The 27,505-nt window shown below is 36.7% G+C and overlaps 1 protein-coding gene across 1 annotated transcript in view; it reads left to right on the top strand.

The window, feature by feature from the left end:
• LOC5578188 (neuropeptide CCHamide-1 receptor) overlaps positions 1-27,505 on the top strand; it is a 196,955-nt gene that overhangs the window by 136,174 nt on the left and 33,276 nt on the right. The window contains exons 4-7 of the mRNA XM_021851237.1: positions 1,673-1,899; positions 1,964-2,067; positions 8,597-8,812; positions 20,650-20,753. Of these exons, the coding sequence (XP_021706929.1) occupies positions 1,673-1,899; positions 1,964-2,067; positions 8,597-8,812; positions 20,650-20,753 (651 nt within the window). The remainder of the gene's footprint in view (positions 1-1,672; positions 1,900-1,963; positions 2,068-8,596; positions 8,813-20,649; positions 20,754-27,505) is intronic.

The raw sequence follows: 27,505 nt of genomic DNA, 5'->3' as shown, positions 1-27,505 counted from the left end.
TCGGTACATAGAGTCTCATTTGACAACAAGCAGTTGGCATGGTTTCATTGTCAGCAGCCGTTTGCGGTTTGCTAAAACGTTAGATTTGTTTGAATATTATTATTCGTTTTTTTTTTGCACATATTTTGGAAAGATGTTGTCAAATACATTGTAAATGTATTATAACAGCGGTTATCATGTGGGTTTGAAAATCTCCCAAATTACATTCGCACGTTCAAATTCCGGCTCAATTGCTATTGTGGCATTTATATCATATAATAATAACATTTAATTATAACTTATACATGTTGCATGTCATACAGCCTAATGGCGCACAACCTGAACAAAGTCGGATAGCTGATTGATATCAAATTTATAGCAATTTTCATTATCACTTTTATCATTTTGATATTCTATTATCAATGATAACCGAATGTTATCAGTGTATCCGTGACAGACATGTTTGATAACAGGTTGATGACAAAATATATTATCACACATCTTTCCCATCCAAATTGTACAAACGGTGGTAATGAAAAAATAAACTTTTCATCATAAAAAATATTTTAAAATTATTTGGAGCGTAAGTTTATGCCAGAACATTCATCTCTCAAAAATTTGCTGTTATTTATGAACATAATATTCAAAAATAATAACAATGATGCACATTCATTATCAATCTAAACTCAGTGAAAACATAATTCACTGTTACTTTGTAATTCGACAAACAAGCTCGAGTTCTCATTTTTGTTATGTTGGCTGTAAATTCAACCAAGATAAAAACAAAATCAGTTATCGAATGAAGATAACTAGGTAACCAGATTTCTTTTCCTTTTCATCAATTTCTGCTGGGGAAATGTCCTTGCAGTTTAACAAGATTAAGTGAAGTTCCAATTCTCAAATTTTCAAAAAAAAAGCAAATGCAGATATGGTAAAACATTCTGTAAATAATTATATTCAAATCTTAAGCAAAGTTGAGGTATGCATTTTATGTTATTCATTGCGTTCTTAAAAATGAAACAAAATTATGTTTTGCCTTGAACTAGCGGAACGACCAGACCAAATAAGCGAAGAATGCCTGAAAAAAATTAACACAGCATAAAACTCTTAAATACTTTGAGCTTTGGTAAAATGTTGCATTGAAGAAATTTGAAATTAAACAAATTGTACTATCTATATGAAGTATTGCACGTCACTTCAAATTTTCACACCATCATTACGCGAGTATCTCATGCAACAGTATCTGGCTGTCATTCCAATGTGAGGCCAATGATTTATACAATGACGCAATAAATTACTCTTTATGTGGTGTGAACCCGAGAAGATTCTGAGATTGAACCGAAAGACCCAAAGGCAACGCGACAGCACATTTATCCTGGTTATGTCCACCCGTGCTTGCCAGAGAAAGAAAATTGCATTACATGCTCCGTTGTACCAACTTTACCACGATAATAGGGGCAATTATCAGATAAACAAGTTATCGCCTTTCGTTGCGGCGTAGAAAAGCTCTGTACGTGATTGCTGTGAAATCTTGGCGCCACTATGCTTGCCTTTAGTTTCTTTGCTCTGTGCTCATTCCTTTGGCGTGGAAATTTCCTCTGCTTTGCAAAGCAAATGAATTCATACTACTTGCAATAGCATATTAATTTCACAGATTTTATAGCACAACATTTCTTTTCCCCTTTCTTTCCAGATATATATTATCCTTAGCGCTGGCAGACTTGCTGCTCATAGTGACAACTGTTCCATTTACGTCAATTCTCTACACGGTGGACTCATGGCCCTGGGGTAGCCTACTCTGCACTTCGTCCGAGTTCATCAAGGACGTCTCAATCGGGGTGTCAGTATTCACGCTGACCGCTCTTTCCGGCGATCGGTTCTTCGCCATAGTTGATCCATTGCGAAAGTTCCACGCTCATGGTACGTCATCGGCTGGTCGGTGTGCCTGTTGCATAACAAACTCCCATAACAGATCCTTTTCTAGGTGGCGGACGGAAAGCAACGCGGATGACCATCACCATTGCCGTCCTGATATGGATACTGGCGATTATTTTCGCCATTCCTGCCATCCTGGGGTCGCATATCAGGGTAAGACAGTTGTACTCCCTGTGTCACACTCGGTGATATGCAATGGCAAGCGAGCGAATGAAAGCCAAAGTGGTTCATGTGTGTTCTTTGAGCAACATTTGCAATTAGCGTTTTAATAAATCCTTTCGTTATTTTCAAGCGCTTTGCAAATCCTACTCTTAAGCGTACAATAGTTCATCTTTAACTAAATCCAAAGTAAATTTTTATTTTTTAAATTATTATTCGTAATCTAAACTTCCGCTTATCAGTACTCGTCACTTTGAATTTTCCATGGAGCAACAGAAAAAAAACAGATAATATACATACAATATATTACTTATTCTTATTAGGGGTTTTGACATCTATATTTTTGTATGAAATAACTGCTATGCTTTTTGATATTCGGATCTGCATCTTAGCATAAGTGTACCAAAAATTGATCAAGCTATTAAATTTCTGTCTGTGTTTAGAGACACTTGTCTAGTTGATATTATGACTTTGGATTCCATTAATGTTGATTCTATTTTGATATAGATGTTTTACCAACTAACAAAGTTTTAATACTACTAAACTTGGCTTTGCAGTTTCAGCAAATCTACTCTTTTTATTATTTACTGTCATCTGAAAAACTTGTCGACACAGTTTCAACATAATTATCAAAATGTTCAATCGGTTAGTAACTTAATGTTGAAAACATTCAATTATTTTGCGTTTTTACAAGATTCCGAATCGGTTTTCACTCAACTGTGACTATCGATACACTTTTTGTCTAGTTGCTGATTTACAAATTTTATATAGAATTGCTAATGTTTCTGAAATTATTGAAATTACACCCCAACCTCTTTTTACGACCGTTATCGGGGGGTCGTAAAAAAATCAGGGTTATAATTATGTTTTTGAAAAATGCAACGTCTAGATGCGGAAATACTGATTCGACATATTCGGCAAAGTTGAAGCATGGTTTGAGAACTTTCCAAAATGGCCGTTCAAATTTTCATATTTTGGTAATAGATGGCAACACTGATCGATTGTTATCAAAAGAGCCAATTTTATGGGGGTGTGATATGCAAATACCAAAAAAAAATTAAAGATAACGATACCGAATGTTCACCAAAGTTGAAGGAAGTGTTGCGTGCCATACAGTCGACCGAATCACAAATGTTCATATGGCTGGCAACACTGTTTAGGAAGAATAAAGCAAAGATCAAAACCATCAAACTTGAGCGGAACAGAAAAATATAATGCTTAGCAACATAGCAATACTCTTCATCTGTAATCCAGTTTTTCATGAAGGGTTCAAGATTTTTTTCGTAGCTGGCAACACTGCTTAAGTGAAATTGCGCCACCAGACAGTTGCGGATATCTCAGGATCCTGACCACTTAGAAAGGTGGCGTCTTCGGCAAAGTTGTTCAGTAGCTCAAGGACTATCATTATTCTTGCCAAGAGATTCGAGATTTCGCCACCAGGCGGCGCTATTGAGCATAGAATTTTTGTTTTCCGGATAGCTCAGGATCCTGGCCATTTAGAAAGATGTCGTCTTCGGCAAAGTTGTTCAGTAGCTCGAAGACTATCATTATAAAAGCTATGAGATTCAGAATTTTGCCACCAGGCGGCGCTATTGGGCATAGAACTTTTGTTTTGCGGATAGCTCAGGATCCTGACCACTTAGAAAGATGGCGTCTTCGACAAAGTTGTTCAGTAGCTCAAGGACTATCATTATAAACGCTATGAGGTTCAACATTTTGCCACCAGGCGGATCTAGTGAGCATGAAACTTTTGTTTTGCAGATATCTCAGGATCCTGACCATTTAGAAAGATTGCGTCTTCGGTAAAGTTATTCAGTTATTCAGGTGGCAAATCTCGAATCTCTTAGCTAGAATAATGATAGTCATTGAGCTACTGAATAACTTTGCCGAAGACGCCATCTTTCTAAGTGGCCAGGATCCTGAGCTATCAGCAAAACAAAAGTTTCATGCTTACTAGCGCCGCCTGGTGGCAAAATTCTGAACCTCATAGCGTTTATAATGATAGTCCTTGAGCTACTGAAAAACTTTGTCGAAAACGCCATCTCTCTTAGTGCACAATGGTCGGAAAAAAATGAAGTTTGGCCAAAACTATTTTTATCGCCTTAATCGATGAAATATGTAATCTGAATGTGTTATTTGGCGTTTTTATTGTTTCAGAAGGGGTTATTCACAAATAACGTAAGGGGTCGTCCATTAATGACGTAGCTTTTTAGGGGGGAGGGGGGTCTTCACGAATTTGTGACGATGTGTGACGAGGGGGAGGGAGGGGTCCTAGCTAGTAGACGTAGCATTTCAAATCACGTCGATAAAATGAGAGGCGCTGAAAAATGACACACAATTATTTTTTATAAAACTTCTTTTTTCTTTCTTTGTTTGACTTATAAAGTAGGGTTATAAAATAAATATTCAGCTTCAAAACATTCATATGTAGTGTAATCAAACATAGTTTTTTAATGCTTTAAATAATTATGTGAACATTATATTCATGTATTAATAAATAAATTTATAAATTAACATCTAAAAAGATAAATAAATTAATAAAAAATCAATGCTTATAGAACTTAAACAATGTTTTCCAAATTGTTAGGAAAACATTGTTTCAGTTCTATTCATGTTATCTGTTAAAGCTTATTTCTCAAAAACATATGTTCGTTTTTGCAAACATTTTATTGAAACAAGATATTTATTCCGTGAATTATGCTCTCAATGTTGCAGAAGATTTCCACCCAATCAACTCATCGATTTGTTTTGATATATCAATGCTCTTGATGGAATAGCCTGAATACAACTTGATTGACAACAGATTTGAGTGTTATCGAAATTGTTCTATAACACAATTTTCTGAATAATTCGGTGATTTGAATAAATATTATTTTTAGTATTTAATTGTTTCGTTATAGGTTGTATAGGATTATTTCAGTATGGCGAACGATAATGAAGTTAAGCTGAAATATTAATAAAGATGAATAATTTGTTTAATTATCGCTAAGATTACAAATATTACAAGTGTAATCTTTCTACATCTGGCACCTGATTGCTAAATGAATTTCAATTTATATAATAATAAAGAATATCCATTTCAAATTAAGATATTGTTTAACCTTTTTTATTTTCATTTTAATATTGTTGATCATTTCAGTCAGTAATTAATATCAAGCTTTGTATTGAACTTCTGAATTCTATTTTTTTTAACCAAATTGCTGAGGAAAACAAATAAAAAAAACAAATGAAGGGGGGGGGGAGGGTTGCTTGATATGCTACGTATTTTCGAAGGGGGGTATCAGCATTTGTGACGAAATGCTACGAGGGGGGAGGGGTGTAAAAAATCAGCGAAAAAATGCTACGTCATTTATGGACGGTCCCTAACTTAAAAAAAAGTTTTTTTTTTCATTAAATTTGTTATCAAACTGGGCTGAAAGCACAAATTTTGTTTGTATTTGATCAAGTTCGATCAAAATATGTATGAATAGTGGTAAAACATATTTTAAATAAACTTTGTATGAAAAATGTCGTCAAAAGATATGTAAAATATTGAATTATTTAAATAGCTCTAACTTTCAAATCAGCAAATTTCTGCAAAAAATTTAAAGGTTTTTCGTAAGATCTAAGCATGCTTTTTGATGTGCAATATTCGAAATGGCGGCGACATGACGCGACAAGAGTTGTTTTTCATGTTCAATATCATCAAAATTACTAAAGTGTTATATTGAGTAGTATTAAAACTTCAACCAAATATTTTTTTCCATCTTCATGCCCGATAAAAGTGCTAAATCATAAGCTTTCAGATAGTGCGTAACTTTGGGGAAATATTGCATTCCTAAATTATAAATTTTGTGATTTATTTTATGATCACATTTTCCAATTTTTTGACTTCAGCCAGTTTGCCATCATAAAAGTCATAGAAATTTAAATTTTAGTTCAATTTCAGTTAAGGATCATAATAATATAACACATGAGGTGTATTTTAAAATTATAAAAATATAAAAAATCTCAAAAAAGTTTTTGGTAGTTTTGGCCGCCCGTTTATATGGAGCCCGACCATTGCACACTGGGCCAGGAGCAGAATTTAGCCAGACAAAACCTTTAGCGCTTTAGGAGTGCATTTTTTCGGGTTGGTGTCAAAGGAGACTTGTCTTGAATTTGTTTGTTCTTCAATTTGATGATAAAAGTTAGTTGGAAATTTCGCCGCATAGATGGCGCTGCGATGCAAACTTTTTTGTTTTGCGTCCTAGAGCTTTCGCGTCTTCGGCAATGTTTTAGAACGTGTAAAAATACGACAAGTTGTCGAAGACACCAAAGTTCTAGGACTTTAAATAACAAAGTTATGGTAAAAAAAATGTGTAAATCACTTAAATTTTACGTTTTTTCTACTTTTTACGTCAAAATCGTAAAATGTTTCATTTTAACAACCATGCGTCGCTTAATTTCGATAACATGCATATACTTTATGAAAAAAAAATCTTATTATTATATAAATATTTGAATTTTTGAACAAATTATTGTAAAAATATGATAATTTTTAACATAACTTAACTCAAAAAGTTGCAAATTTTTACAAAAACTTATCAATGATCCCAAATACGCTATATTTCATCTACCAAATGTCAAAGTTTGCCGGATGTATATTATGGTATATTTGATATATCTGAATTCAAAATAACCACCGTTTTCATATAAATAGAATAGACTTATTATCAATTTTATCATTGTACTACAAGATTGTTAGACACATTGCGTCAGTCAAGTTTTATTAATCAAATACTTTTTATTAGTCAGGTGTTACAGTATCTAGATATTTTCATATTGTTGTGTCATCTCCAGCAACTGTCTAATTAGAACTTCGCTATGGCCTGCTATAATTCATTTTTTACATCCTGTTATGACCGCGTCGAGACAGTTCTCTCTGACATAAATCACAATTTGCAAATCACTCGTATCAAAATTAAAGTATTTGATTAACAAATCTTAACTGACGCAATGTGTCAAAAACCTTGTAGAATAATGATAAAATTAATAATAAGTTTATTCTATTTATATGAAGAGATGGCTATTTTGAATTAAGATATCTCAAATATATCAAAATATACATCTGGCAAACTTTGACATTTGGTAGATGAAATATAGCGTATTTCGGTACATTGATAAGTTTTTGCAAAAACTTGCAACTTTTTGAGTAATGTTTTGTTCAAAATTATGATGTTTTTACAATAATTTGTTCAAAAATTCAAATATTTATATAATAATAAGATTTTTTTTTTTTCATACAGTACATGCATGTCATCGAAATTAAACGACGCACATCCTGTTATGACCGCGTCGAGACAGTTCTCTCTGACATAAATCACAATTTGCAAATCACTAGTATCAAAATTAAAGTATTTGTTTAACAAATCTTAACTGACGCAATGTGTCAAAAACCTTGTAGAATAATGATAAAATTAATAATAAGTTTATTCTATTTATATGAAGAGATGGCTATTTTGAATTAAAATATCTCAAATATATCAAAATATACATCTGGCAAACTTTGACATTTGGTAGATGAAATATAGCGTATTTCGGTACATTGATAAGTTTTTGCAAAAACTTGCAACTTTTTGAGTAATGTTTTGTTCAAAATTATGATGTTTTTACAATAATTTGTTCAAAAATTCAAATATTTATATAATAATAAGATTTTTTTTTCATACAGTACATGCATGTCATCGAAATTAAACGACGCACGGTCGTTAAAATAAAATATTTTACGATTTTGAGGTAAAAAGTAGAAAAAACGTAAGATTTAAGTGATTTACACATTTTTTACCATAACTTTGTTGTTTGAAGTCCTAGAACTTTGGTGTCTTCGACAACTTGTCGTATTTTTACACGTTCTAAAACATTGCCGAAGACGCGAAAGCTCTAGGACGCAAAACTAAAAAGTTTGCATCGCAGCGCCACCTATGCGGCGAAATTTCCAACTAACTTTTATCATCAAATTGAAGAACAAACAAATTCAAGACAAGTCTCCTTTGACACCAACTCGAAAAAATGCACTCCTAAAGCGCTAAAGGTTTTGTCTGGCTAAATTCTGCTCCTGGCCCAGTGTGCAGTGGCATAGTCGAAAACCCTGATGAAAAAATTTCCCGACTGAAGCGGGAATCAAACCCACACTTTTTGACTCGATGCGACTAAATGCTTGGTAACACTAACCGCACGGCCACGTAGCCCTCTATCATTAATATCTCATGAACACATTTATTTTTGGTGGAATAAAATATGATCAACTTTGGCTTTCAGCAGCTCAATTGCAGCAATATATCTTTTCTTCCACACTGGTGAACCCAACAACAAGACCGCAGCGAAAGTTATTGTCGTTATTGAAGTGTCTAGCGGAACCACGATAGGAACAAATAAATTTCGTCTGATAGCGAATCCGTCACGTCAATTTCTTATCACACGTTTGCTATTATTTTTCTCTTTTTTCCCAAATGCCCGCCCGTCTATTGGACTACAATCACTGTCACCCGGCGCAACAAGCTAGACGGAAAAAGTGAACAAGGACGTTACGATTGACTTTTGCTACCCATTTCCGGGCAAGTGGGGCCCGGAATATGCCCGCGGTGTCGTACTCGGAAAGTTTCTGGCCTACTACGCGGTGCCACTGTGCATAATAGCAATTTTCTACGCGCTGATAGCCCGCCATCTGATACACAGTGCCAAACATGTGCCTGGGGAAACGCAAGGAACGGTGCGGCAGGTAGGTGGAACAATATGTGACCGTTCTGTACGATTAGATTTCTGCACGGTGAACCCTAGGCAATTTTAACAAAACAAAAAACATTGCATATTAAAACTAGGTGCAGGGCTCAAGTTCATTTTGCACTTTTGGGCCAATTAAAGTAAATCCCTAGGAAGAAACTTGAGAAAATATGAATATTCTAAAATGATCCATCCTTTGATAACGTAACACTAAAATTAAAAATGTTTGACCCCCTACCCCCTCCGTAAAGCTTTTTGTACGAAAATTTAAAAAATTGTGTATGAGCCGTAACGTTTAAGCCTACCCTTTCCCCTCACCTTCGAGCGTCACGTAATTCGTGGATGCGCAAAAAAAAAAACAATTTATATATGCAAAAATATTTCCATAAGGTATGAATACAGCACATCTCGAAAAAAGCCTCGAGATTCCTCCTAGGGTTTTTCTTTAATTGGCTAAGCAGTGTAGAGTTTCCTTAACCATGTAGGGGAAGAGTGCTAATTTTCGGCCTACAAGAATTCCGTGCCATGTTTCGGATTTCCATACAAAATAGGCCGAAATCGTATGGATGGGTCGAAAGTTGGTGCATTTCCCCTACTTAGTTACGATGGAATTTTTTTCATAATAGTGGCCTAGCGGGGCACCGTGTTCCGAGCGACCAACCCACTGTTGCGTATGATAACTTGTAACACCAACTACTATAGTCGCTGGATTTTTTTTTCGAAGGTGCCCTATACGATGAAATCAGTGTCATCTGGTGCGGTGAAATTGGATTCGGGACACATGCTCAACACGCAGTCTGTTGGTCTCGATAATGAAAGCGAAGAGCTTTTATATCGACAGCCGTTGTGATACAGCAATAAAATTGCGTAGAAACAGTTGGAAGAATCGATCATATTGATTGGTTTTTATTTTTGGGTATGCACTGACAAATCGTAGAAAATAGTGTTGAAAATTGATTGATTCTTTTGACTACTTTTAGTTCAAATATACTGAAATTCCGTTCTAAGATTTTAGCGTCAATTTATTAAACAAAAAATAACTTACCTCGTAAACTGTGTTGAATATGTATTGAAATGGAAATTTCCATACAAAAAATGATAAATTGTTTTACTTTGTTTGCTTTGTGAGTTGATTCAGACATGTTTAGTATGTTACTCTAGTCTTGGTATTACTTGGCTTGAACTCCACGCCCCCCTTATACATCATTGGAAAATTTGCAATTTATGGTTGGGCCATAACATAGTTTTTACGTGTGGATCAAAATAAGGGTAAATTTGATTGTTAAACCTTTTAATCTCAGCTTTCCCAAACTTACGTTTGGGGTTTGTCTAGGGATATTTACAGAAAATCTCTGGTTGCAAAGAGTGATTCTTCAACTCACAGGTGGAATGAGTTCTTAAAACTGAAGAAGACAGATATTGGTTACTTTAAGGTGAAGATGAATCGTAGCCAATCCCAAATTTTCAAGAGCACAAATCTGTAAAACCAAACATCCGTTTGATGAAAACTTAATCGATTGGTCACTAGCTGCAGTGACCAATCGATGAAGTTTTCAGATCGAACTGGTGTTCGGTTCATTATATTTGTGCTCTTGAAGATTTGAAGTTTGGCTTAGTTTCATCTTCACCTTAATTCAATAGAGTTCAACAGTTAATACAACATAGAACTAGGGATGCTTCATAATTTATTCATCATTAATTCCCAACATTCAAACTCAATTCAAAATCAATCAAAATATAAAGATAAATAATTATTGAAAGTCTACTGCACGGAAAGGAACGAAATGTCATGACAACAAAAGCCATTCACCGCCATGCCAAGCTTGTTAGTATATGCCCAGAAGGAAGCCTTTCAGTGGCTGTCCCGATCCATCATTAGATTAGCAGCCTTGAACTCGGTGGATAATGGGATCTGATAGGACATGATGATGCCTGCCATAGATCATTTAGCAAATTACAAACAACTCATCCTCCACTAATCCTCTGAAGATTAGATTTAGTTCGAGGAATGCTTCACATTTGCAGGAAGTTGGAAATTTTCCCATTCCTTTCTCGCATGCGTACGACAGGTAATTGATGTCATTGTTCAGTCTTTGTTATTCTTGAGGCTGTGAGTTGCTGTACCATAACAGGTATTACTAAGGAAAGGCTTTTTTTCTACTGGTTATAATAGCTTTGAATTTGCAATTTCCTCTCTATCCTTGTTCAATTTTAGAAGAATTCATTTTTCAATAAGCAAGATTAAACACAACAAAACGAGATTGATATAATGCAGCCAACAATACAAGGCATTCGCCCCTCAAACATTTTAGTTGTTGAAGAACCACAATCTGATTGTTTAGTACATTCATTCATTTCTTAGTATTGGTGAATTTATGATCCTAGGTAATGCGTGTACAGTACGCTATGTAAATGCTGAATATCACACAATACTATTCATTTTTCGAATAACTCAGCACTTCCAGGGGTTTATTTATGCAATGGTTCACTAATTGGATGAAATCGCCCATGACAAGGTGTTGAAAAACGTATGAAATTAAACGTGGGAGCAGTAAAAGCGGGCAAGGGAGCGAAATGACAGTGAAGAAAAAGCCCGTTGAACGCAATACCCAGTCAACCATAAGCCGCATAAGAATTGAAAAATTAAGTTGTTTAATTATACATGTTGCATTACACCTGCACTGCATGGTGGATGAAATCGTTGACTGACGAGTTTCCGCGTATAAGATGCTCCTTTTTGGAGCGCATTCATACACATCATTTTGTCCCGTATTCTTCTTCTTGGCATTACGTCTTCACTGGGACAGAGACTGCTTCTCAGCTTATGAGCACTTCCACAATTATTATTTGAGAGCTTTCTTAGCCAAAGTTGCCATTTTCGCATTTGTATATCGTGTGGCAGGTACGATGATACTCTATGCCCAGGGAAGTCAAGGAAATTTCCATTATGAAAAGATTGTAGCGGTTCTGTAGCCGCAGACTCTAACCACTCGGCTAAGGAAGACCTGTATACATATACAAAATAAGTTGAATCAAGTGATGGCAGCTGTCAATTCTAGTTTGCTATCATAAATAAATCATAAATGTCGCATAAGATTACAGATTCATCAGATAAAATCTATACACTCGCATTGTATGCCATTTCAAGGTAGGTGTTAGTCACGACCTACAATCTAAAGCTATGGACCCTTCTACGTGGCCTTGTGAAATTGAGTTTCGTGAGTTTGTGGATCTGGGCTCGAAACCTCAACATTTTTGGAAGCCCGTACAGATCATCGATCCGGGAACGACATCATCGAATCAATCCCAGTAGCTAACGACACAATAAGCGATCCAAATACTACGTGTACCATCCGTTTTTCATCCGAAAACCAACAGCATTTAAAATCGACGCTAACTGTTTATTACCAGAACGTGAGAGGTCTGCGGACGAAAACGAATGAGCTTTTTGCAGCTCTCTCTTCTTGCGACTATGAGGTAGTGGCACTCACTGAAACTTGGCTTAACCTGAATATGCTCAATTCTGAGCTAACTGACGCTTATGAAATCTATCGTTGTGATCGAAATTCCAGTACTAGTCAACATCAGCGAGGTGGCGGAGTTTTGATCGCTGTTAAAAAGGCTCTACAAAGTAATGTAACACTAATTAACGATGCCAATCAGCTTGAGCAGATTAGCGTTCGAATCACCTTTGGAACTATGTCACTTGTCGTTTGTACTGTTTATCTTCCACCGAACACTGAACCTGCTCTTTATCAACAACATGCTGCGTCTGTTAATGAGCTATGCAAACTGTTGGGCACGCAGGATGAAATCGTAGTTCTTGGTGACTACAACATGCCCTACCTTCGTTGGAGATTTGATGATGACATTGGAGCATTCTTACCAATCAATGCTTCTTCAGAACAAGAGATTTCTTTGGTTGAAGACATTGTGGCTACAGGATTAATGCAGATGAATCACTTGCTCAACTCGAATGAAAGGTTACTCGATCTGGCATTTGTGAGTAACGCCAGTGTATGCGAATTACTGGAACCACCTTTACCTCTGATGAAAGTCGACCGTCACCATACGCCTTTTGTTTTGACCCTCGATGTTATACAAACTCCATTAGAAAATAGGAAAAACGAGACCTTCTTCGATTTCCGCCAATGTAATTATGGCGAATTGAATGCTGAAATCGCACAAATAAATTGGCGGGATATTTTAGCCTTTGGATCATTATTTTTTTATCTATTTCGTTTATTTGAGGCTCAAATGCGTTTAACGCTTTACGGAGCCGAAATTCATTTTTTTTTGTATTTTTATTACATACAATTACAATTGGCTTTTTCAGTTCAACATTAATATGGGATGGGGCCAGGGTACTCGTGGCAACTCGAGGTTAGTGGTCACATTTTTTTAAGGAAGGACAAGATAGCCTTTGGATCATTGGACGATGCTGTTACCAGATTCTACAGTGAACTGAATGTAATTTTCGAACGACATGTTCCTCGCAGAAGTCGTGCATGTCGACCTGATAATAAACAACCATGGTGGAATGCTCAACTTCGCAATCTTTGTAATCGACTGCGAAAAGCACGGACACGTTATTTTCGAGTGAGAAATCGTTTGAACAGGGATGCAGTACGTGATCTTGAATCTCAATTCAATGAACTGAACGTGTCATGCTTCCAGTCATACATAGACCGACTATAGAGAGCAACATGAAAGATGATCCGAAACAATTCTGGTCCTATCTTCGCAGTCGAACAACATCTCGTGGATTTCCTCAACTCATAAACTACGACGGCAAAACCGCAACGACGCCAGATGATGCCGTGAAACTTTTCTCATCTTTCTTCCAAAGCGTATTGAGTATTACCCCACCGCCCTCTTCAGCATCCTATTTGAGCGCTCTCAAGACATTCGATTTGAATCTGCAGCCTACATCATTCACGCAACACGAGGTTTACAAGAAGCTATGTAGCATCGATGGTTCCAAGGGACCAGGATCCGATGGACTTCAACCTTCCTTCATCAAAGCGTGCTCTGCGTCATTAGCTGAACCAGCAGCTCTTCTGTTCAACCGTTCTCTTGCTGAAAGTGTTTTTCCAGCCAAATGGAAGGAGGCTCTTATTACACCGATCCACAAAGCCGGCAACGTCCATGATGTCAAAAACTACAGGGGAATTTCTATACTCAGTTGTCTACCGAAAGTTTTTGAAAGCATGCTGCTAGATTTCTGTATCCTGCGGTCCGACACATTATTACTGAAGATCAGCATGGGTTTGTCAGAAAGCGATCTACAACTACGAACCTAATGAGCTACGTGTCGACACTGATCGATAAGATAGAAAAACGACAGCAAATCGATGCAGTCTACGTGGATTTTACTAAAGCCTTCGATAGAGTTCCTCATCAGCTAGCAGTTGAAAAATTCCAGCGAATGGGTTTCCCCGATTGGTTGACAATATGGGTTTTGGCGTACCTCATCAACCGCTCAGCATCAGTGCGACTTGGAACAACGTTTTCAGATCCATTCGAGATTACTTCCGGCGTCCCGCAGGGCAGCCATCTTGGGCCGTTTCTGTTCATACTATTTTTGAATGACCTCTGCAGCGAGTTGAAGTCATCGAAGGTGATGTACGCAGATGATCTGAAGATTTTTCGAGTAATCAATTCGCGTGTGGACTGTTGCGCCTTACAGATGGACATTGATAAGATCCTAGATTGGTGTTCAAGAAATGGGATGGATGTCAACATCGCGAAATGTAATGTTATCACCTTCACGCGGAAACGTTCACCGACGGTTTTTGAATATTCAATGCATGGTGCCACGATTGAACGAGTTAGACTGGTCAAGGATCTGAGTATCTCGCTTGACTGTAAGCTCCGTTTTGTCGAGCAGATTTCGTCAGTGATAGCAAAGGCTTACGCGGTTCTTGGAATTATCAGACGCAACACTAAAGATTTCAGAGACGTGTACTGCCTTAAGGCTTTATATATATCACTTGTTCGTAGCATTTTGGAATATGGAGTTATAGTTTGGGCCCCGTATCACTCTGTACACATCAATCGACTTGAACGAGTTCAAAAAAGTTTTATTAGGTATGCACTCCAGAGACTACCTTGGCGAAATAGGATGCTGCTGCCGCCATACGAGCATCGCCGTGCACTCGTCGACTTACCTACACTACGCAACAGGAGAACTCTTCTAAAGCAGCTTTTCATTTTTGATCTGCTCGAAAATAACATCGACTGCTCTGGTCTGTTAGGCAAATTAAGTTTCAACACCCCTGTGAGGCTCCTACGGAGGACTGCACTATTCCGACACGCTGCTCATCGAACGTTATATGGGCAAAATAATCCGCTTGATGTATGTTGTGAAATGTTTAATAATGTGTATCACTTGTACGATTTTAACATAGCTAAGGAAACATTTAGATTAAGGATACTACGGAATTGAAGTCTGTGCGATGTATTTTTATTTAAATCGAAGACCAAATAAATCAAATCAAATCAATTTTCCATCATATAAAATATGCACGCATATCGCCTCCACTTTTGTACCTGTTTTATGTCCTGTTCACTTTTTCTAAGGTACCCTTGCCACATCAAATTTCGAACTTATTTATCAAAACAAGTTATCTGCATTGGCGTAAATAGGGAGGGGCCAGGGGGGCCTGGCCCCCCTGAATCATGGGCTTGCCCCCCCCCCCCCCCCGAAAAAAATGGACAAAAAATGACAATTAAAACTACTTTTTGGTATCAAACATGCACTTATGATACTGAACGCGTTAAATGAATTTTGAATATAACTTTCTTTATTATTATTATTATTATGCTTTATTAGAGACACTTTACCACATATCTGAGTGGCATTCGTGTCTGATAACTTTCTGGATGATCATTGTTTGATAGGTAATAGCAATATGTAATTTAAAAACATCACATACTGCCATACTGTTTCCTTTTTGCCCATTTCCGATGTTGAATTTTATAGAAGCATGTTTTGAAAATAAGTAGAATTGGCTTGATGCGTTTGTAGTGGTATTGTTATTCAGAAAACCAAAGTCTATTCATATTTTAAAACAAGTTGCGATATTTTGTAATCCATTATCTAGAACGAATCGTTGTTACTGGGAAATGTGTATGAGAGTTATGGTAAAATTCTACAAAACAAAAATTCTCAAAAATGAACAATAGTGCAGCAAACGAATACCGTAATCCGGGGTAACATTGATCATTTTTTTAAGTTTTTCTTAAATTTTTCATTTCACAATACAAATGTTGCAAGTTTCATATTTTTAAAACAAGTACTGGCACCCACCGCTCCTAACTATGTACTTTATTTTGTTTTTCGAAAGATTTAAACATGTTTAAATAAATATTTTAAGTGATTTTTTGATTCAGCTGATATGGGGTAACATTGATCACCCAAGTAAACAACGTTCGCTAATATTGGAAATGTCGTTACTTACTAAAAACAGGGCCCCTGAAGCCGAATATGAAGACCAAACTCTTACAAGTCATTTACTTTTTGAGTTATTTCAGAATTAAAAACACCTTGAACCACGGAATACGCCTAAAAGTAGGCAATTTCCTCAGGAAATTCTGCATTCGTAATAGTAATTAGTTAATGTAGCCTAATTGAATAAATTTATGAAAGATTTGACAACGGAATCGTTTTCGGCGATGCCATTTTTAATAAGAACCGCATTTTCCTTGATCATATCGTCTGCAGAACTCATGTGAGACATGAATTTTCGGTAGTGTCAGTGAAAATGATAGAAATCATTGTTTCAAAAAGTTGACAAATTTGCGCATGAACTAAACGCAATTTTGGCAAAAACCTTAATTATCATTAGCTTATGAATATACGAAAGAGAGGTACCATTCATGGTTCGAAAATGTTTCATCAATAAATCTTTATTTGAACGTTTAACAAGATGAGTCATCCCGATCAATGTTACCCCGCTGATCAATGTTACCCCGGATTACGGTACACATTTTTCGCGAACTTTTAAATGTTTCATATTCAAATTTATGAGTCATTTGATAAATTTGTCTCCGTGACGTCGGAAACAGATACACTCAAAATAATCCAAACGTCGTTACTACGAGAAAACATACGTAGTTGTTTTCCATCGCATTTTTCACGTAGCACTTACGTCAATCGTAGGTGACCTAGAATGAACTAATGAACTTTCTCTCCGCCACTGTTCTCCGTAATAGCTACGTGATTTTCCCGCACCTTCCATACATAGAGGTCGTAGAACTTAGATGAAGTTCCGGTGAACTTTATCGGAGCTTGCAATGAAGAGTACTTGAAATGACGTTAATTTAGATCTGCAACTTTCATATACTTCATTTTTTTCGAAATAAGTTATTCCAAGAACGGAGATATTTCTTATATTAGCGTTTATTGTAAAATATGATTACACATTTTTTCAACTTCCGTAACTGGGATACCGCATAAATTTTGGTCAGAGAGTTGGTAAATCCTGTTGCTTGTGATTTCGGCATGCGGAACTACCTATACATAAGCAAGCCAAAGCGGTCAATGATTAAATATTTGGCTCCAGTAACATTCCAAATCCAAATAACACTGCGGCACTGTTAAAATGACAAAAATTAATATAATTTCATTATTTGACAAACGTGTTTATCTACCAATGTTTACACACTTAGTTTTTTTCTCGTTGTTCGGTAAATTTTCTTACCGGAAACGTACTATTTAACTTTATAAATATTTAACTGAGATATTTAACTGAGGTTTCGGTATTACGAACAAGATTTACCGAACAACCTTGAATAAATAAAAAAAAGCAAAACAATATTCCTCCACTATTACTTAAATCGTCATTTTATTACCGAAAAAAACTGTAAACCATTTAGATTCACCGTAGTCTGTAATTTTTTACCGTACATCAGTTCATAGCGCTCAATGGTTTACCGATCAAATTGTAATTTGAAATATCGGAGACAGCCATGTTTGTTTATAAGTGCTAATCAACAACTTCGCATTGCATCCGGCACAGTTTAATATTCTATTTTTGTGTTAATGAACACTGGTTTTCAAAAAACTACAGAAGCGGGATGAGGGTCTAGTACTTGTTTTCCGTAAGTATTACCTTTGAATTTCGGATTGCAGCGTCATAATAACCAGCATGACCACCCATACCGGGATCGGTGGCACCGGTATCCTTCATGAGGAGTGAAAAGCCCGGATTGTTGTTCAATGTCCCACCAGTGACCGTTGATGGTGTTTAATATCTTACCTCCATCAACAGAAAGCAACAGAAATGCGAAATAAATCGAATCATAAATAAATCAATATGAACTTCATTGTTTTTTTTATGATGACCTCATTCCAACTGCCTGCTGTTATGAACAATGTGTTCGGTAATTTGTTTAACAATTCGTTCGGTAATAGCTCACGAACATATTGTATTTTTTTGACAGCTGTGTGTCGATTAACATTACAGATTGTTCGGTAATTCTTAACTTTACCGAAAGCATTACCGAGCGGTTTATATTTCGGTTAAAAAATTACCGGAGTCGGTGAAAATTTTCTAAGTGTGTATCTTGAGAAAAGTTATGCTGAATTCCGTGTGACTTTTTGGCCCATAGTGTGTTCATTGTTGGCGCAAAGAATCAGCGGGGCAAAAGTTCGACCCATATAAGCTCGCAGAGAAATTTACAAATTATCCCAAAATTCACATATTATCTTCAAGTTTAGCGAAATTTGCCTGATCGTGCAAAAAAGGTCACCAACTTTTCACATTTTCACTTAGTTTTGCGAAAAACTGCTTTTTTTATGAAAAATTAGTGCGTATCTGTAAACATAAGTTCATGGCCGGTATTTTGTGTTTCGGCCTGCGAACCCACAGGTGGGACAAAAGTTCTTCTAAGACAATCATCGAAATCATAGCAAAGGTTCACTGTATGGTATTCATTTCTTTTCAACTGCTATTGTTTTAATGAAAATTTTGATTTTACCACTAAGGTCGAACTTTTGCCCTACCTTACTCTGATTGGACATTAATAAATCCATGAGCAAAATACTTTCTATCCTGCTCTCTTCAAACAATTGTTATCGGACGAATTTGCTGACGACAGCTTTATTTGATTCCAAAAAAAACATCAATCCTTCAATATGATGGTAGCCAAGCAGCTTTAGGATTTAAAGTTTTTAATTCTAACAAAAAAGGTATTATTCAATCCTATGTTCAAATTATGGTTTCGAGAGGTTTAGAGATATTAATCGTTCGCTACAGAATGCTGAGCAATACTTTTAAACTAGCAAGCGTTATTTTTTTTTTCAAAGGCTTGACTTTTTTTTATTTGTCGACTTCAAGAGGTTTGAATTTCACATTTTTCTTGAACCTTGATTGAACTGATGCATTTAAATCTTTATCTTGTTTTATAACTTAGCAAGAATTCTAGTTCAAATCGAATTAGAAAGGTAAATCCTGATTATCTGCTTTCAAATCCTTGTATTCTATTCGAGATCTATAAGATTGGGTTGAATACCATGGGCGTAAATAGCCATCAGACTTGAGGGGGGCCACGGCCCCTTCTCATGAGAGATAAAAGTTGTAAAGGATTTAGATACCTTAACAATGCTTGTTTCGATCATATTTGTGAATCGATTTCAGTGGCGCACTTTCATACAGAGGTAGACCTAAAAATCGTCCAAAATCGATTGATCAACTTTCTTAGATACCAAATGTCACTTTTATGGAAAAATATTAAACGTATTTAAAAATCTATTTTATCGTTTTATATTGCCAAGATGACGTATTAGATTTTTGGAAATAAGCCCCACCCTAGCCTACTACTCACCGAGGTTAGTGACGAGTTTCGAACGTACACGAAGGCCTGCCAAGGTTTTATCAGGATGGAGGCAGTTTTCTTATTAGCCTTTCAATTCTATTAGCCGTTTCAAATTGGTGTCACCCTTCCTTACTCAGGAAACAGTAGAGCACGCTGCCAGCCCACGACTGTTAGTCGACGTATCCAATCCGTAATCCGTGTCGTTCCCGTTATTCTGCGCTGTAACCAGTATACCATAATCAGGATTTTACTGGCATCCATCCTGATATGCCGGTTGCCTCTCCAGAGAGTTGTTCAAAGACAAAAGTAAGTAACCGAGATATATTTTGATATGATTAAACAACGGTAAGTAGCAAGTGATGTGTGTTCTGCAAGTCTGTGAAACTTCCGAAAGTAAACAACTTTGCCGAAAAACTATCCAAGTATAACTCACCGTGTTTGAATTAAATTAAAAATTCACTTGGTAACTTACTTTTTTCTTTGAACAACCATCTGAAACTTTCTGGAAAATATATGCATTTTAATGATATCACTGTACACAAAAAATCAGGTTATTTGTAGTTCGTCATCTAAACTTCAGCCAATTCGGACCACCAGAAGCTGAGATACAGATCTCCAAACTTGGGCATTTTGTATGGAAAACAGCAAATTACTAACTTTTGTCACTAATTGTAGCTAGCAATAAGGTGTGTAATTGGAACACAAAAATGTGTAAATTTAACACATTCTTTTTGTAGCAATATTTACGACTAGACACGATCAATCTAATACTTAATAATCTAATGATAATTAACTGTAATAATCACGATCGATGCCCATGTGTGCAATCCAACACGTGCTATAAAACTACTCTCAAACATGGAATTCATTGTAACAGTTTTTATACATCTTTTTCCGTCCAAAAAGTTATGATATACCACAACAATGCAATAATATACCTGTCTAGGTTGCATTTTTCTCATGCCAAAATAGTTATTCTGTTTATTTTCTTCTTTCCACTACTTCTCCTTCCAGGTCAAAGCGAGGCGAAAAGTTGCCGTCACTGTGCTAGCGTTTGTCGTTATATTTGGGATCTGCTTCCTGCCCTCACATCTCTTCATGCTGTGGTTTTACTACAAGTAAGTCCTTATTTTGCTTCCAGTGGCGTTTGGCTTACCGCTTGCACCGATACACTTTTTCGTCCTGTTGGGAGTCCTGGGGTAAAATGTACCAGTTGAGATTTGCCAAAATGAAGTCCAAACAACGCGCATGTAGTGTCTAAATAGATGATTTATGTATACCATGAGAGGTATTAGGCGAATTTATTACATTAGACTTATGGTAAAATAACCTTTCCAATTTCTAATTTTGCGTGGATTATTTGGTTATGCAGGGAGATAACACTCCATTTTGGAGCATAATGTAACACAACATTGTTCAATTATTCGAAATGTATTAAGTATTCAGGGTGTCTACCATCAATACTAAGCAGATTGATCAAATGATTTATATTACCAATCTGAGAACTGAGAGAAACTGACAAGGTGCGTCTTGCCCCGAAAGTACATACCGCCCCAAGCACCCCTAGTTGAGGTCGTATGGTTGGAAATTTTTCGTGTTGGTGTTTGCTTATCTGCCATAGCTCTCTATGGTCTTCGGTTGGTTCCCCTGGCGAGAAGCATTTTATCGCTCTTCTCTGGACAAGTTGAGTAATGGTTGTTGAAGTTGTCAACGCCGACCCACTAAGTTCACAGATTGACGATTCCGAGCCAACAGTGAACATATGCTCGGGAAAACTACGCCATAGAGGCAACATCTCCCCGGAGGGCGCAATTGCATGTTCTTCACTTAATGAATTTAGGAAGCTGAAGTGACAGTAAAATGCATTCTCTTGCATCGAGCAAAAATTCCACTTGATTCGCACTGGGAGGAAAGAACTTGATGCTTCGCAGAAATAAGAATCAGAGAGACTATACATTTCACAATTTTGAATGGAAAATAGTTGTAATACCAGTAAATCTTTCGGAACAAACCCGTGGGATTACCTATACTACTCGCTTATTCTTACCCATGCTACACAGCGTTTACTTTCCATAATTATAGTGGTTAGTTTTGTTGCATTACAACATGTTTCTATTATAGTAAATGCATTTTCACTAACCATCAAATCTAAATTAAAGGTATGGACGCTCAACCGCCACCAACTGTCATAAAAAGTGATGAGCCATGCGTCTCCATCAGATCAGTTTTATCTTATAAGCGTGACTCAGTTTAGACTTCAAGACAATTTCATGTCGAATCCACTTTTACTTGATTTCCTACTCACAATCTGAAAAAAAAACTAACTTACATTGATAGTGTTGTTCGTGTTAAGGCATTGTGAAACATTACCTACATCCTGTTTTCGTCTAGTTTGGATACTTGGGGAATTTCCGTAGCTTCTTTTAACTCATTCCAACCAGTTCCGGTTGTGGTACTAGTATGTGAAGTTCTGACACACGTGGAAAACCCACATTTTATGCAACTAAGACATTGTCCTCTCCTATTCTCTTTACAATAATATTATTCCAAAACAACAGTTTAGGGTTCATTCAAATATAACGTAACGCAAAATTTTCCAATTTTAGACCCCCTCCCTTCCCCACGTAACAGCTTCCGTATGGAAAATATAAACATTTTGTATGGACCGTAACACTTTGTAAAACCCCCTCCCACCCCCTGTTGCGTTACGTAATATTTGAACGATCCCTTATCAGAACTTTAGCAGAATATAACAATGATCGCTCACCAAGTCTTTATCTATATTTTAGGCTTCGCTGGACAATCATAAACCAAATTAGATTTGCTTTTGAAATAACTGTTTATTCACGAGTTGAAGTTGAAAAGGTTGCAACCAATGTTGCATTTTGTGTTTGTTATTACAATTCGATTAATTGACCTCGTACATCGCATTTCTTCTTCTTCTTTCTGGCGTTACGTCTCCACTGGGACAGAGCCTGCTTCTCAGCTTCGTGTTCATATGAGCACTTCCACAGTTATTAACTGTGAGCTTACTATGCCAATGACCATTTTTGCATGTGTATATCGTGTGGCAGGTACGAAGAACCTCTATGCCCTGGGAAGTCGAGAAAATTTTCTACCCGAAAAGATCCTCGACCGTTGGGATTCGAACCCACGACCCTCAGCTTGGTCTTGCTGAATAGCTGCGCGTTTACCGCTACGGCTATCTGGGCCCCTGTACATCGCATTTCTTAACCCTTAAAAGTCCGAGACGAACCTTGAATTTTGAAATGACCACAATTCGGAGACTAGTAGATCAATTATTTGAAACAAATATTGAAGTAAATGCGGTTAGTTGGTGAGACATCCTCCCTTCTCTTGGTAACGGAAAAAACGTGGACAGGAGGGGTCCAAAATTGGTTTCAAACGGATATCTCAACATCTAAATGAGCTAGAAGGATGGTGTCTTCGGCAAAGTTAATCAGATCAAGGACTATCTGGCGATAAAAAATCTGATTAAGAATTTATCCGCTAGGTGGCACTAGTTAAAAGTTTGATTCGATTATCTGTTTCTTAAGATCCTTATTAGCTAGAAGTTTGGTGTCTTCGGCAAAGCTGTTCAGCAGATCAAGGGTTATCTGGCGGTGAAAAGTCTGATTTAGAATTTTTCTGCTGGGTGGTGCTAGTGACAAATTTTCCGATCACGCTTCCCTTAGAATTTCAATCGAGTTAGACTAAATAATTAACACTTTCTTTATCATTTTAAAACCACGTTTATTCTTCCCAAAACACATCAACAAACTGATTCCTCTTTTCCTTTCGTTAACCTATGCCTACTATGATCTGAATTGATTCCATTTTCAGTGCTAGTTAAACAGTTCGTTGGCTCACGAACATTTTTGTTTTAACTATACTCTGCTTCTCATAAACCCTACAGTCTGTATCTCAAGATCCTTAGCAGCTATAAGGTTTCTGTCTTCGGCAAAGCTATTCAGCAGTTCAAGGACTATCTGGCGGTGATTCGAAATTCTTGAGATATTACGAGTAGATGGTTGAAGTACAATGTTGCCTTGCTGAAATTTTTAGCAAGATTCTGCTAAATTCAGCCAAAAAAAAATGGTTTGTTGAGGTAAAATAACCTAATGGAGAATTTATTCGCTAAGTGATTTTGTTGATGATAATGGTCCTGCCACATACCCCTACAAAGTTACACAATATATCTAATGCACATGAAGGGAATACCATAGATATCATAAAATTCTGCTTATATCGAAATGTACATGCTTTGAATTCATTTTGAATGTAAAATTTATTCATCGTGTAAATTTCAATCGCGTTGTGTTTGGGTTATGATGTTTGAACCAGATAATGATCAAGGAACGCAAAAATAACAAGGTGGAGCAACCGATACTTTTTTGTTTCGCATTTGAGAACAACCATATTTTATTAGTTTTTGTAAAAGATATTCTAGTACAAGATAAAGATTGTCGTTAGTGTTCCTATTGTTTGCTTGCCGAATCATCCTTGCATCTGGTGGATACATAACTGTCAAGTTCAAAAGCGAATGTGTTAAGGCGAAGTAGGCTGTCATTGAAATTTGTACGCGTCGTTGATGATTGTTGCTAATTCATCTCACGATTTCGAATCCAAGAAAATCAGTTGGTTTTGCACTGACATAGCTGAAAAAGTATCAGCATATCAAGACTGAGTTTTATCACTTTGAAATGCAAGCTGAAAAGTCATCATTGTTGCCAAAAAGAATGACGGGCTACTTAGCCTTAAGACCAAACATTTTGTTACTAGACAGCAATAAATTGCTATGAAATGCCGCTTACGCTCCTGTAGACGACACAAATCTCAATCGTTATTAAAAATATGCATTTAATATTAGTTTTAACTACTTGATAAACAATTTAGCTATAGGAAGAAAACAAATTAACTCTTGATATTGCTATTTTTGTGACGAATTTGTGTTTTTGTAAACGGTGCGCAGCAGAGGCAGTGTAAACTTTTGGACTCCTTACCCTTTGACCTTGAAAGTCGGCAGCGGAGTTGCCCCGTGTTTTGCTATTCTTCTTCAGACACGCTTAAAATTATAATCTTTCAGAAGCATGTTCATGATGTTCAGAAGCAAAACAAAAATGGCACTCGTTTTTTGAGCGGAGCAAGTTTAGCGTGAAAGTATAAACCGATTGACAGTTACCTATCGCCCCGGCATGTTGCCGACAGCGACGACAGCGCAATCTCTATCTTGTACTATAATATCTTTTGTTTTTGTAGCACAAATTTTTCCTGGTACAAACGAAAACAAACCGCGTATTACTGATAATATCATACATTCCATTTGTTTTATGCAACATTGGTTTAGAAAAAGTATGCTGACTGATGAACTTCCCGGACGGTAAATGTATAACAGCTCAAATTGCTCTAAAATATGCGTTTCATTGCATTTTCACCTGATAAATACACTTCCACAAACTATTAAACGTATCACATTAAACATTTTATTTTGAATCACGAGTGCACATCATAAATTTGGAAAAAAAATACGTTACACACTAAGCTCATTTTACCGGAAATCGAAGAATTTCACCGTAATCTCAATGGACCTTTGCACGTGTTCACTAATTTGACGTTTGAGCGGTGCCGAATTCACTGGTTGCTATGGTCACATAAATAACACGGCATCGCTAAAACGTCAAATAGTGAACTCGTGCATTGGTCCATAGCTGAAAGGTTCGGTGAAATAAAACACCATAATTTCGTCGGAATTTGACGGATTCCGGTGATTTTTTACCGAATACTGTAAAAATTTACCGTACTCCGTAAATTTATTTCACCGAACTGTTCAGCTGTTGAGATTTCACAGGAATTCGTAAAATAATTTAAGTGTGTAGGTATACCTTTCCGATTGTTTACGAACCGAAGCGAAGTAGGACACACTTTCGAAGATGGCTGACAGGCCGTGGAGCTCGCTCCGGTGCTGATCGTCGTTACACGCAAATCGTGTAAAATTAAGATATTGCGGCGCTTTTATTAAATCCACATCCAGCGGCGGCGGTAACGCGCAGAAGATATGCGCGCAATTCAAACGCAACGTCAAAATTCAAGTAGGCTTGGATTTTTCGCTCTTCAAGGACACAAATGTTTCAAATTTGCTAAATCTGAAACATTTGGTGATATTCATTATCACTGCGACGGTATATCGACATTTTCAGATAATCGCATTACGTGAATTTATCTGGCAGAGCACAATAATTCTTGCTAAAATTCGAAGCGCGTCATAGAGGTTGAAGTAAACTCAATGGGAATGCTGTATATTTAGATTATTTATGAAGCGATAAGCATGTGCATGACAGATCTCGTATTTTTACACTCGATGCATGGTCACGATAAGCGATTTTCTAAGATTTTCTGAATTCCGCTTTGGTGAACATACAGATTTTTTTCTGTTTAAGGACAAGACGATATACCTTTAAGATAATTCATTCTGATCATGTTAATCAGATTTGCAAACAATAAACGGTCTGATTATTTTGACAGATATAAAGAGCTTTATAAGTTTCCATAGTACTGATCGGACTCGGTTATCCTGAGTAGCGTTTTTTTCACTCCGGATAATCAAATACTTCGGATAATCGAACAGTCTAAATACTCAATTAAAATTTGACGTAATCAAACAGTTGTTGATATCTGTGTTAAGCGCGCTGAACTCAAACCTTTGTAGACTACACACAAAAAGGAATAACTTATAGCTACGTCTACTTGTATCTGTCACTAAATTTGGGTTTCAATTATTTGTAGACATTTCAATTAGCTCTAAGATTCATTATCGTGCCAAGATATTTGATCTCGTACACGTGATCAATTGTCTCCTCATCAATTTGTATTGAAACGTCTACAACAACCATTTACTCGCAATTAAGATAGTAACACATTTTCTTCAATTGCCTGTATCTCAAGAATTTTCAATCACCGCCAGATAGCCCTTCAAATGCTGAGCAGCCTTGTCGCAGACACCAACCTTTTAGCTGATAAGGATGTTAAGATACAGACAATCGTAAAAAATGTCACTAGCGCAACCTAGCGAATAAACTGTCATTCAAAAATCTGTTGTATATCTTTGCCAAAGACACCAACTTTCTATCTGTTAAGAACCTTGAAGTAGAGTAGATTGAACTTTTTTTTTCTAGCGCTACCTGGCGGATGTATTCTCAATCAGACTCTTCTCCGCCAGACATATCATATACTGAACATCTCTTCCGTAGACACCAGCCTTCTAGATTTCAAGGTTCTTAAGATACAGACAATTGAAGAAAATTTTCTACTAACGCCACCTAGTGGATACATTCTCTTTCAGAGAACTCTACCACCAGATACCCTTCAATCTGGTGAATATCTTTGCCGAAGATATCAGCTGCTAAGGCTTTTAAGATAGAAAAGATTTAAGATTTGTTTTTACTAGCGCCACCAAGCGGATGGATTTTCAATCAGACTCTTCACTACCAGATAGCCCTTGAATTGCTGAATAGCTTTGCCGAAGACACCAACCTTCTAGCTGTTAAGGATCTTGAGATACAGACAATTGAGGAAAATTTGTCACTAGCACCACCTAGCGGGAAAATTCTCAATCAGACTCTTCATCGCCAGATAGCCCTTGATCTGCTGAACAGCTTTGCCAAAGACACCAACCTTTTAGCTGCTAAGGATCTTGAGATAGAGATGATTGAATAAAACTTGTCACTAGTGCCATCTAGCGGATGAATTCTCAACCAGATTTTTTATTGCCAGATAATCCTTTATCTGCTGAATAACTTTGCCGAAGACACTATCCTTCTAGCTCATTTAGATGTTGAGATATCCGTTTAAAACCAATTTTGGACCCCTCCTT

Source organism: Aedes aegypti, chromosome 3 (assembly GCF_002204515.2).
Source record: "Aedes aegypti strain LVP_AGWG chromosome 3, AaegL5.0 Primary Assembly, whole genome shotgun sequence".
Classification (NCBI taxonomy): Eukaryota; Metazoa; Arthropoda; class Insecta; order Diptera; family Culicidae; genus Aedes; species Aedes aegypti.
This window is presented reverse-complemented; position numbering and strand designations above follow the sequence as displayed.